The sequence below is a fragment of the Dendroctonus ponderosae genome, unplaced genomic scaffold (genome assembly GCF_020466585.1).
Source record: "Dendroctonus ponderosae isolate FM_Combo_2020 unplaced genomic scaffold, Dpon_F_20191213v2 Dpon_F_20191213_316, whole genome shotgun sequence".
In the NCBI taxonomy this organism is placed as follows: domain Eukaryota; kingdom Metazoa; phylum Arthropoda; class Insecta; order Coleoptera; family Curculionidae; genus Dendroctonus; species Dendroctonus ponderosae.
The window spans coordinates 1-12522 of NW_026018524.1; the positions used below are offsets into that span (position 1 = coordinate 1).

At 33.4% G+C, this 12522-nt stretch overlaps 1 protein-coding gene across 2 annotated transcripts; it reads left to right on the forward strand.

The window, feature by feature from the left end:
- Window positions 1-375: 375 nt before the first annotated feature.
- Window positions 376-10682, forward strand: LOC125504036 (peripheral plasma membrane protein CASK-like). Of its 2 annotated transcripts, XM_048665348.1 has the most exons (11): window positions 376-562; window positions 666-771; window positions 4885-4962; window positions 5063-5241; window positions 7609-7680; window positions 8755-8930; window positions 9189-9314; window positions 9424-9607; window positions 9677-9795; window positions 9994-10167; window positions 10547-10682. In XM_048665348.1, exons 1-11 carry the CDS (start codon window positions 391-393, stop codon window positions 10652-10654), a joined length of 1494 nt encoding a protein of 497 aa, XP_048521305.1. In that variant the 5' UTR covers window positions 376-390; the 3' UTR covers window positions 10655-10682. The 2 variants fall into 2 exon arrangements, with proteins under 2 accessions (XP_048521305.1, XP_048521306.1); XM_048665349.1 differs by lacking the exon at window positions 7609-7680.
- The last annotated feature ends 1840 nt before the right edge of the window (window positions 10683-12522 follow it).

Below are 12522 nucleotides of genomic sequence, written 5' to 3' on the forward strand. Positions count from 1 at the left end.
AAGAGAAGAAAGAGTTTTAAATTTTATTTTATTAAATATCTTTATAGATCTTGCCTCTCATTAAAACGTTCATTATATGTCGCCTAATCTAGCCAGAAAAAGGAGGTAATCAAGTTTATTAATACCGTTTTATGTTCATGATTGAAATATCATCAACGGTGCATTTGACTAGATATCTAACTGCACGTTTGCAATTTTATTGGAACCTTGGAACGTTTCCAGCAATTTTCCGGAAGTTTATTGAACAGGTTTTATTGACATGAGAACTTTAAGCGAGTTCAAAATTTAATTTTAAATTGAAGAAGTTAGAACAGCACATCTACAATGTCACTTAGAAGAATACGAGTGATGAATAAACAAATAAATAGATATGGTAGTTGTTTAACTACAATGATTCACAATATTGCCATTTGGAATGTTGATTTGAATCGATTTTTTTATTGTTTCAGGGGGCCATTTAGTATAGTGCGAAGATGCATTCACAGGCAGACTGGACAGCAATTTGCTGTAAAAATCGTAGATGTAGCAAAATTTACCTCCAGCCCAGGCTTAAGCACAAACGGTAATGACATTATTTTTTTACGAAGTCGCTTATTGATTGGTTGTTTAAAAGTAGTCAAAAATCCCTTTATTACTACAGTTGATAACACATTTATTTTTTATAGATTTGAAAAGGGAAGCAACGATATGCCACATGCTCAAGCATCCACACATTGTAGAGCTATTAGAAACATATTCGTCAGAGGGCATGCTCTACATGGTGTTCGAATAGTAAGTTTTATTTTCTTATTTCTTTCGTCTATTTTTGTTTATTGCCCATCGAACAATTTCAGAGTAGAACATGCTACATAAGTAAATATAGATATATTCTATTTTTCTCGTTGTGTTTGTTTAGCAGTTTATGGATGAATATTTACCTACTCTAGAAATTCTCGGAGCGTGTTTAATTTTATTTACAGTTCCCTGATCACATTTTCTTTACTCAAAATAGAATGTTGTGTGAATATCATTTACATTTTTTATCGCGTTCCAACTCTAAATTTGTTATTTTGCTTTCTAGAGCAATATTTGATACAAATTACATCAACAAACATCTATTTTAACCGTTTGGCTCCTGCATCTAAATAAATGTTATAATTAACTGAATTGGAAGCATAAACCCGGTTTATCCCCCTAAGTTTCATGTAAATGTTAGTCTTCGACTTCCATCAGAGCACTCGTATGAAGCAAAAAGTGCGATAGTTAATCGAATTTACGACAGGGTCGTAAAACCCGGTATCTTTGGCTCGTTCGCAAATTTCGTTTTTCGGTTTTATTGGTGACTCCGAAATAATCACAATTGGCTGTATACTCTTTACACAATTATTAAGTATTTTGGTAGGAAAATCATCCTTCCATGTGTGTTTATGGCACCCAAAATCTAGATTACTAATGAGAAATTTTCAAAAACCGTGTATTCTCCTTTCAAAAATTAACGTATTTAGTATCAGATTTTCGTACTTGCTGCAGTTACTGAAGCTCGCATTTTCAATAATTCTTAAATAACTTAGAAGCGCAGTTTAATAATAATTTTTGCTGAATTAACTCAGTCAGCAGTTTTACGTCAGTTCAAGTAAAATTGTTCACTCGTCAGTAGAACGTGATTCTTGGTTCTACTGTCGACATAAATTTTTACGTTTTAAGGCTTAAAAGACAAAACTATTAAAAAATCAATAATTTAATGTGTAGTTTATATTAAGTACTTCCGAATTTCTCATTCGCTGCGAATCCTGTAGCAACACGAAATATGGTTAGTATAAATAAAAATTATTTAAAAAAAGAATATTTTCGGTTCAACATTATTATTTCAACAATTTACAACAAACTAATTATTCATTATAATTATGAGTTTGTTATGTTACAGTTTTTGGGGGTTTTGGTTATTAGCTTAAATTATGTTGGACTGTTTATTTCTGTCAATAATTGTGTTGCAATATACCAAAAGATTGGAATAATTAAAATTTCTCGAAATCCGGAATGATCGCATGAATGAATCGGAACTGGAGGTAAAAAGTCATTGTTTTATTGCATTTTCCGTTAAAATACCCATAAGCGAAAGCTTACCCGACACATTATCAGTTTGATTTATTCCTCAAAGACTCAAAATCAAAAATTCTTACTTACAATGTGTTCGAAATGGACAAGACGCCAGCAAAGTTTGCTTACAGGTATTTTATGGCAAAATGTATACGTAACGTACGTACGTACGTGGTGTAAGTTATTATTTTTTACCTAAATTTCTGCAATAAATTGACTTAAATGTAGGAAGAAATGCTTTCAATGAGAATTTTCAGAATTTCAAGCGGAGTTCGAAAATTGCATCAAATTTTCCGTTTGCGCAAGGTGCCAAACCAATTAATTGGTTTCGGCATTTTTATATTGAAGAATTGCAATTTGAATCTGGAAAAGTTTTCTGATATTGCTGGTTAGAAATGTCTCTGATGATCATTATTTTGATGATCATATTTTATCACAACTATTTTAATCAAAACATTACCAATTCTATAAATAGCCATTTATTGGGGACGTGAATAATTCAAATTAACACATAGCTAAATCACATCAGTTTCAAAATATACGTCCTCGTTTAATTGTTATGTATTTGAAAAATGTCTGGATTTCAAGTCACGCAGCCTGAAATTACATTTTGCTGTTCGTCCATGTGATCAATAAAAAATCGCTTGAAGCGCATAGTCGTTAAAGTACATTTGTCAATTTTAGCCAACTGTTTTTACGACCAGCTATTAAAAAATTTATTTGCAATTAACAAAGCATTGAACGTTATTTCCAGTTGTGTGATTCAAGAGACTTTTTTTGTGCATACGTATGCCCACACCTGTATAGTTAAGTAAACACTTATATTTATTTAGTTTGGATCATTAATTAAAATGTTCACACAAACATTGGTGTGTAATTTTTGAGTTAAAATGTTTTCGGCAAATACTAGCCACAATTTAACAATGAGTGAAGAATTCCAGTCGTTAATTTTCGTGTGAAAGCATAATAAAGTATTAACTTTTTTATTAAGCTGCTTTTTGAAACAAATGAGTGTAGCTTTGCTAAATCTTAGCACAATATATATTATATACAGGGTGATTCAAAATTGACGTCATTTCTCTGGAGGTGATGTCTGGCGGTGTTTTAGGAGTACCGAAAAAATAGTTAAAAAAATTATTGTTATTAAAAACTGAGAAATTTACAAAAAAAACTATATTCGAAAGACGGCAACAATGTTTTTCAAGGTAATCTGCCTAATTTACATTACGTAAATACCTGTTGCTTTGTAAGTAATTATTAAAAACTCCGGTAACCATGGAATTATATCGAAAGTGGCAATAAAATAGACAAGGATAAACGGTAAATTCAACGGGAATCGTTGAATGACGGGACGTATTTTTTCGAAATGTTAATTATTGTCCTCACAACCTCGAATTAATTTGTTTACGTATTACAAGTAAACATACATTTGAGTCTTTAACTCCAAACAAGTTAGTGCCTCTGTAATCACCTTATTCTTCACTCTTCTCGGGCAGCTTCTCATATTTGGTTAATTAACTCCTGCTCAGTTTGTACCGTTATTCAGTAAGCCATTGGTTTAATGTGTCGTTGTGCTCTGGGTATCTGACATACGTGGTAGGAATGTAGCCCTATTTGGAGGATACTGCTTTATAACAAAGTTGAAATTCGATTTTCTACTGTTAATATCTTCTAGAAATTATCGGAAAAAACATTTTCAATATTTTTCTCCTACTCTCCAAGTGAGCCCCTATTACCCCTTAAAAGGAAAGACACCGATTTTGAATCAGCCTGTTTTATGTTTTAGATATGTAAATCGAACATTTAGATTTACATACGATACAGGGAGCTCGTTTTTTTACATATTTTATGGTGAATCTCGTTTCTTCAAAAATGTAAGTAACGAACATGTCGTGTTTAAAAAAGTTGATGATGAAACGCTGCAGCACCAAAACGTCGGACTGAAAATATGATATCACCATTTTGTAGACGGCAGAAGTTGCCAAGAGAATGTATTAATCATTTTCGATTATGAATTAAACGTTTCCTCTAAATTTCAATATTTTTCAAATATCTTCGAAGGCGTCTCCTAAGACCTAAACTGGCATTTAACAAAGCTCAGAAATGCCCAACTTTGCACCAATTTAAGCGACTTGGTAGTTCTTGCATGTAATATTATATTCGCTCAATCTGCAAGCTTTGCAGTTGTCTATTGCATTGACGTATAAAAATTACATGTTAGACTGATTTCCTCCGAGTAGTTGCTCCAGAAAGGACTCTTCCCTGCAAATAATTGGTAATATTTAAAAGTAAATTAATGCGAATCGTCATGATCTGGCTGATATTCGTAGTTAATTAGATTCATTGTCTCTAAAATTAGTTGCCAAATTAAACAGTTGCGCCCAAAATAAAGCTTTTTATTAGCTGATTAAGTGCCTCCGCCGACGCATTCAACAGCACGTCAGCCTGCGGGCATCTGATTCGGCTGTCCATCTCATCCAGAATTGTTGCTTGGAGTACACTGATTTTCATTATTTTTCAATCAACTTTGCTTCACTTTTTAATTATTTTACGTTTCTATTTTGTTTGTAATATACATATGTGAAATTGTAAATTAAATTTCCGACACGTCACAAAATTTTATTCTTTATTGTTATTGTATAATAGACACCAGTTCAGTTTTGATGTATATTTTATAATGATGAAACCTGTACCTATTGGATTTTATGTTTTATAAATTAATGTGATGAAATATAAAATATTTTCTGTTTATAAAATACTCCGGCTTATAATGTCTGCATTTCTGACAGAAGATTACTTTTGTTTCAGTATGGATGGGTCTGACCTGTGCTTTGAAGTGGTCATAAGGGCTTCCCAGGGGTTTGCTTATAGTGAAGCGGTAGCCAGGTAATAGTGTATTTTAATTAATTAATTAAATTCAGTCCTAATTACTCATTTTATTCAAAATGGAATTGCAGTACAATTACGTTGCGTTTTGTTCTTCCAGCCATTATATGCGACAAATCTTAGAAGCGCTTCGCTATTGCCACGAGAACGACATCATCCATAGGGATATCAAGCCTGAAAGTATCCTGCTTGCTACCAAAGAAAACTCTGCACCAATTAAATTAGGCGGATTTGGAATTGCCGTGCAACTACCTGATAAACACACCAACAATGTTCCTGGTAAGCAATCGTAATGTTTGAACGGAAATAACGGATTGAGCGAAGAGTTGGGGATGCAGAATTTTATGTTCGCTAAATATATTTAATTTTATGAATTGATTATCATTATATGTGAGGGAGTCTAGCTCAGCCACATGAATTTGAGGTCATTAGTGACATTGATCGAACATTCGTAAGTAAACAAGGTAATTATCTTCGGACGGATCTCGTGGGTTATATTCCCGAGTAGTCGCCAGATTGAATTGTACCATGAACAAAATTTAATTTACTCTGGCATAAAAGACCTTCCACGTCAACTCGAAGTATAATGGAACGACCGTCACCACATTAACCATTATTTCCTCAACGTGGCCCAACCGACTCATCAAAACACGCTGAATTTTGTGAAAAGGGTCTGTAGACCGAACATGGGCTATATTAGAAGGACTAACCGGATTTTTTGACGCAATATTGCACCGGAATATTCRAATAAATGTGAACCGACCTTGTAATTTCGGCATTTATAAATACATATGTACAATGCCGCTTAATGTGATCTTTTTGACGATTGTTGCTGTTTGAWTTATTTATATTATCTGGCAGATAATATCATCATCAGGTCATATTTTGGATTTCATTGCAGATACATTGTAGGTACTATACGTTGTTTCCAAATACTAGTAAGTATTTTGTGTGTCTTTTCTAGAATTTAGAAAGAGAAACATTTTAAATTCGAATTAATTGAAAAACAATTGAAACGGGCTTTCTTTAAATTTTAGCCGTTTCGTAAGCAATTGAAGTTTGTTATAAATTATTTATTTAACTTCGGTCTGTAATATTAGTAGTGCTTATAGTCCTGTTTTCGAACCAACTGAAGTTAATGAAGTTTCCTTCATTGCTAGGAGGAACAACTTCAACATACTTTTCAGGGCACTATGGATTTTCTTGTTTTAAAACCGTATGTTGCGACACAGACTGACGTCACAAAACCGCAAAAAAGGAATGAATAATTTGGCTCTTTTCATCATTATTGCTCCCATTTACAAGAGTATTTAATTATGGAATTTTGCTTTCGGGGCAAAGCTGAGTTTGATTAATGCAATTAACTCAGCTTGAGCGAGGAGCAATTTTCTTTAATTTTAGAGGTGTAAGGCAATAAGGCTACTGAATGAGCAACGATTACGATGGAAAATGTTTGGCTTATATTATGATTTATTGTAGTAAATATTAAATGGAAGCGAATCGAAAATGCGATTTTTATTCCGTTGCCAAATAAAACGTTTTGTTATAAATGATGCTTTCTGGAAAATAGGAGCTTTATGGTATATCAGAGAAAGATTTGTAAAAGCTGCACCGTTCGGGTTTAATAATTAAAATAACACACGTGTAGTATGTTTGCGTTTACTTCCGGTTCTCTCCCTTGAGAATGCACAATGTTGTAAATAAATAGGCAGCTTGTCTTTGGAACAAAATATGGGAAGTACTTCTATCCGTCTCTTTCAGATATTACTACATTGCGCTTAACAATAGATTCACATGTTGGGTTTCATTGATCGGACCTCTTTAGGCACATACCACCTGTCTAAAATTTGCTTTCGAGGAATAGGCCCATTCTATTAAACTTTCAGTTTAGGTGTTGCCCGTCGGGCATAACTCCAGAAGCCGCTGAAATTACGAATGCAAATTTCATCAGTTTCCAGGGGGTAATATAAAGTGATATTTGAATAAATCTGGTTGAATAACAGTGTTTTGTCATATTGTCAACACATGGCGGTAGGTTATTTACGATTAATGCGTGCCCATTGAATCTGCAGATTCTTATTTTTCTCGAGTAACTACTCAAATGAAGGAAAAGAGTTTTATAAGAATTAGCAAATAGATGTGGGGACTTATAGACTAACAAAAAAAAAATGTCTGCATTAGGGATAAATGCTGATTTTTTATAGAAACAAAAGAACTTTTCGGATAAATCGGACTACAATTTGTGAATTTGTTTACTAAATACCTAAAACCTGACTTGTTTGTTAGATTGATTTGTTTTGTGTGATGTTTGTTGGATTAGATTGAGGCTGACAATTCACAGCTTGTACCGAGAACTAGGCAAATGCTACCCGATAACTCTGAAGAAAGTCTTTTCTTCGATTCAATTTACATGAAGTGTGTGCAGACCCTTTTCATCTATTTTGGCCACTTTTGCTGTGAATTAGATTTATTTCCCCTTTATTTAAACATTTATTTTAATCTTGAACATAAATTGCAAAACAGGGACATGGTAGTTCGTAAATGTATTCTGCATCTAACAGCTCTGGTTCCATTTGTTAGATTTATTGTCCAACTTTCCCTTACTTGTGTGTTTTCTAAATAAAAACGAAAAGTTGTATGCTGTAGAAAACGGATTGTGTGAGTACAGGACGAACCTGAGTCCCATGGGCCGGATGTATCTAAAGGCTGACAAGGCCGGTAAGATAAGATCTCGAGTTGCTTAGCGCATTACGAAAATACAGGATGTTATACATGCCGTTTCTAACAAGTATTATTGGTTAAGTAATTTTTTATCAACGTTATCTTAATTTAGAACAAACAAGAACACGAACAACAATTAATTGCTGAGTAGCAAATTTGCTTATCCTACGTTCAGGGATCGGAGATTACAACAATCCTGCAACATTTTCGTATTTTTTTTTCGGGCATTTTTTTAAACCTCGGCGTTTTAAATATAATCGAAATTTTGTTAGATAAATACTGACTCTATCTTTTCCAAAGTACATGATGATTTTGTACAAATCGCATTAAATTTTAATGCTATTACAAGGGTGTTGGTACAATGTTCCCTGTTTTTTACGATTAAAAAGTACTTTGTTGCAAACAACCAAAGGGATTTTTTTCACTTTCTTGGTGATATTTTATTTCTAATATTGCCCAATAGGGCTCTTACTTCGAGACATCCTTTATTTTCGTAACAGCCCGTTGCTGTAAGTAGGCATGCATTCCTTCTCCTTAGGTATGTATCATATTCATTTTGTGGCATGTTTGCTTACAGCAATGTCTCTTCTGACTTGTGGTCACATCCGTTAAGAACCGGACCCATTTGTGCACATTATCACCACCATTTGTTGAACTTTGAAAATCTTTTCTAGTGTAGCCGTTCAAAGTTTCTTTCCATGTTAAGTATGGTAGAAACTAATCTAAAGGGACGCCACTTTCTGTACGTGTATGTTTGAAATTTATGTACTTGCAAAGTGTTTTTTGATTTTGATGAGGTTTCAAAATTTGAAAATAAGTTGAAAGTTGAAAAATGCGCAATGTTAGCTTCGAATTTTTTAGAATCTCTCGAATTAAGGAAGTTCATTTTTATTTTAATGTCTTTATAGCATGTCCTTTTTCCAGTGCTAGTCACTCTGCAACAGTGATTTATCTGTGTTGCACAGCACAGCACTTGTAAAGATTAAAATTTTCTTAGTTGATCATTATCACCTTTAGAACACAGTAGACCAATAAAATAGGTCGTTATGTTTACAGTGCAATTTTTTGCAGGTAGGGTAGGCTGCCCTCACTTTATGGCTCCTGAGGTCGTAGAAAAAAAGCAATACGGCAAAGCAGTAGATATTTGGGCCGCTGGAGTTCTCCTTCACGTTCTTCTATCTGGAACTTTGCCATTTCATGGCAGCGGTCGTAGATTGAACGAGGCTATATGTAGGGGGAAAATATCGGTGAGTTTTACAGCACCTTAAATCTTTATTTTTCGCTCAATTGTTACTCACATGGAGTGGCAGAGAAAACATTTACATACGTTATTGTTACGCAATACCTTACGAAAAGAAGCAATTTGCACAGAAAGTCGATTGATATTTTAAACAATCGTCACTAGTAAATTGTAGATATTTTCGTGCAATGTTTGTGTCAATTGGCAAATTGTATGAGATTGGGTTATGGACTTCTGCCAGTTGCTAGAAGAATTTTTTTTTCAGATAAATTCCTCGCCGCAATGGGAATTTATTAGTGATAGTGCTAAGGATTTAATACATCAAATGCTGACTGTCGATCCGAACCAGCGAATTACAATACAAGAAGTACTAAACCATAGGTGGCTCAGGGTAGGCATTTTATGAGTGATAAATTTTTTCATTTTACCTTGGATTATTGACAAAGCCTAAGAAAGGAGCTTATTTTTTACATTTAGAAGTATATTTGCTGGGTTTTCAGGACCGTGACAAAGCTCTTAGACTTCACCTCAACGATACAATAGACGAGCTTAAGAAATACAATGGTAGAAGAAAATTGAAAACCTGTATTCTAAATACTGTGAATTCTAGTAAATGGTATAATTTCGATGAGGCTACTGACGATTTTATTCCTGAATGTGGAAACGACGAAGTGACTTCAGCGGGTAAGTTGCTTCACTATAATTTAATACTGTTGCGAAGAAAATCTATATTTAAATGGTCATTCTTTCTAGCTGTGTCTACTATAACGGATACTTTAGATGATATTTACTGTCTTCAAGAATCGCAATTACAAGAGAGACCTCATTTATTAGCATTATTAGAAGATACTCATCTGCATAATGTACTTGAAGTAAGTATTTGATTTTGTAGGCAGTTTTCAATTATTTCATAATTATGCAAACATGTTTCATAAGTTCGAAACTTTTGAGCTCAATTCGAGTCGTAAAAATGTTACTTTTGATTGGCAATTTCATCGAATAATGAATGTTATTTTAATTTGAACTTACAAAAAATTTGTGGCCTGATTCTAATTGGAATGTTGTTACAGATTTTCGATCAAGTCGTAACTCGGCTTCCAACCCCCATCAAAGCGCCCTCTACCGAGGCTGTGCAGTGTTGTCATCATGTTTTGGAGATTTTACGGGATCTGGAGCATAGGAGAGATATCGACCGACGCGAGATTCAAGAGTTGAATGATCTCCTCAATCGACCCAATTTTAAGGTGAGTGATATTGATCGTTTTAGTGTGCAGCTCTGCCGCAAGATGTCGAGTTTGTATAGCTTTTTGTTGAGCCAACTTAAAAAAAATGGATACGAGTTTGAATTGCCACCATATTTTAAAAAGCAGACGGCCGCGAGCTAATTGGGTTTTAAGCGACAAAAGTTGTTTGTTCCTCTTTCGCTTTATGATCTAATTTTATCCCTTAACAGTTTAAAGTCACAAACGTCTGATGATTTTACCATTACTCCAGTTTAAAGTTAATAGTATTTTTTTTAATAAACGGAGTTCCAAGTCTTTATTGATAAAAAATGTATATATACTGGAGTATTCAAATACTCGATTATTCGAATAAACCACTAAACGAGTATTCGAATTTCAGATTAAAACAATTCCGAGCACTACTCTAGACATCGTTGTTTTATGTGCGAAAATCGTTTCTAATTGCAAAAACATAAGTAAAATTAAGAAAACTTACTTTTTACCCTAAAAGCATGAAAAACATTAATATATTACTCGAACACATCTGAAGTTTTATTCACGAAATACTTTTCAGGACTAGTCATACATTTGTTTACACTAGCAATTCTAAAACCATATCAATACTAATCAAGTATTTGCAGTCTTGGCAGGACTTATTTTATAAAGAACACTTTTAAGATAACTTCAGAATGTTTAACTAAATATATGAATACACAAGATGTCCCGTAAGCACATAATCAAAAGGGTACTGCGATATTCTTTGGATCGAAAGAAGACAATCTGACCTAACGTTTATTAAGAAAAAATGTCTGGCTGGTCAAAGTTSKTSAAAAAATTTATCTTTTTGGAAATATCGGGAGAATGGTACGATGTATTTTGGTGAAACTCGCTGTGAATTTGTTCTTATGTAAGACTCATCTTTTGATGAAACARTCGAGTTCAGCCGTTTTGGACAAGTGGTGAATTATTGAGTGTCGTGGTACAAATACTACCTAGACTATCGTTAGTGAAGGTAAACGTAATTTTATTGGACGTTGTTACACAATTTAAGTTTTGAAGAACATAATCAAATTACTCCAGCTTACTACTACAAGCAATACGTTGTGAGGCTGGCACGTGTGTCAACAACTATATATATGCATTGCTGCTGTTTAGATTTGTTATTGAATATGTACCGAACTTATCGTAATTTTTCCAAATATAAATTTTGCCTAAGTTTACAATATTTAAGTATCTGTACTAATACTTTCCGCCTTCAAAAGCCTTTTCAAGAGAGTAAACAGCAGAAAATCCTTAAAAGTAATGGCGCCTATTTTGAATCACTCTGTTTAATAGTAATATCGAAAGATAATCTGTAGCTCTGAAATTATAAAACGAAAATAATGAAAATCACATCTAATCATTTTAATGCTTTTTCAACTTAACTGTATTTAATTAATTGCGACTATTTTGTGAAAAACATTGATAAAAGAAACGAATCATCCATTTGTGACCGTTTATCTCTACTTTGAGATCGAGTTCCAAATAATGAATTGTCACAAGAAACAACGGCCAAATAACTGATTGCAGTCCTCGCCAATTTGTTCGAAAATTGCCTGGAGCAATTCGCAATGCTATACGCGAGCAAAGATGCAATGCTTCTAAGGCAGACCATTGAATAAAATGGTTTTTTGGTGTTTGTTAAAAGGAGAGTCGGATTCAAAGGCAGAAAAAAATGATTCTGAGAGCTTCATTATGTTTTCGCTTTTTCACCTGAAATAAAACAGATACAATTTACGTTTCGCCAAAGAGTACTTAATCATCTGACTACGATTTTAATTACGGTAACTTGATGTTCCATAAAGGAACAACTTGATTGGTATCTACTAAATATTATCCGGGTGTGCAAACTTTCAATTTCTTTCTGTTTTTCAATGTCTGAATTACTTGTTTAATTTCTTATCGTGAATGATTATAAGTGAAATTATTAGTTGCTTGATGGTCATTGAAACTGATGCTGTTCGTCCAATTCGGTTGTGTAGACTAATATAATTTGTTGATCTTCATGGAATGAATCAAACCCCGAGGTCAGCAAACCAAAATTACTATTTACTGATAATCAGTACGGGACTTTGTCCGTTCTCCGAGTTCAGTTTAATTAACCTGGTATATTTGAGCTTATATTTTCACATTTCAAGCTATATTTTGCATAGCAATGAAATGTCTAGTTAGATTTTTAGCGGCAGTTTCAGGTATTTTTTGTTTTAAAGTATATAATGTAATGTAATAATTATTTTTTAGTAAGGACAGAAAATGCTGATGTTTTTCTATCAATTTTCAAAGTATTTCTGTCGTTTTTGATTCTTAAAAACGTGTGCGAAAACGAATTTATTTATT

Coding starts and splice junctions, on each gene's coding strand:
- LOC125504036 (XM_048665348.1), top strand. CDS start 391: ATGATTCACAATATTGCCATTTGGAATGTTGATTTGAATCGATTTTTT. Junction 4,963..5,062: donor TATAGTGAAGCGGTAGCCAG/GTAATAGTGTAT, acceptor TTGTTCTTCCAG/CCATTATATGCGACAAATCT. Junction 7,681..8,754: donor TCTAAAGGCTGACAAGGCCG/GTAAGATAAGAT, acceptor AATTTTTTGCAG/GTAGGGTAGGCTGCCCTCAC.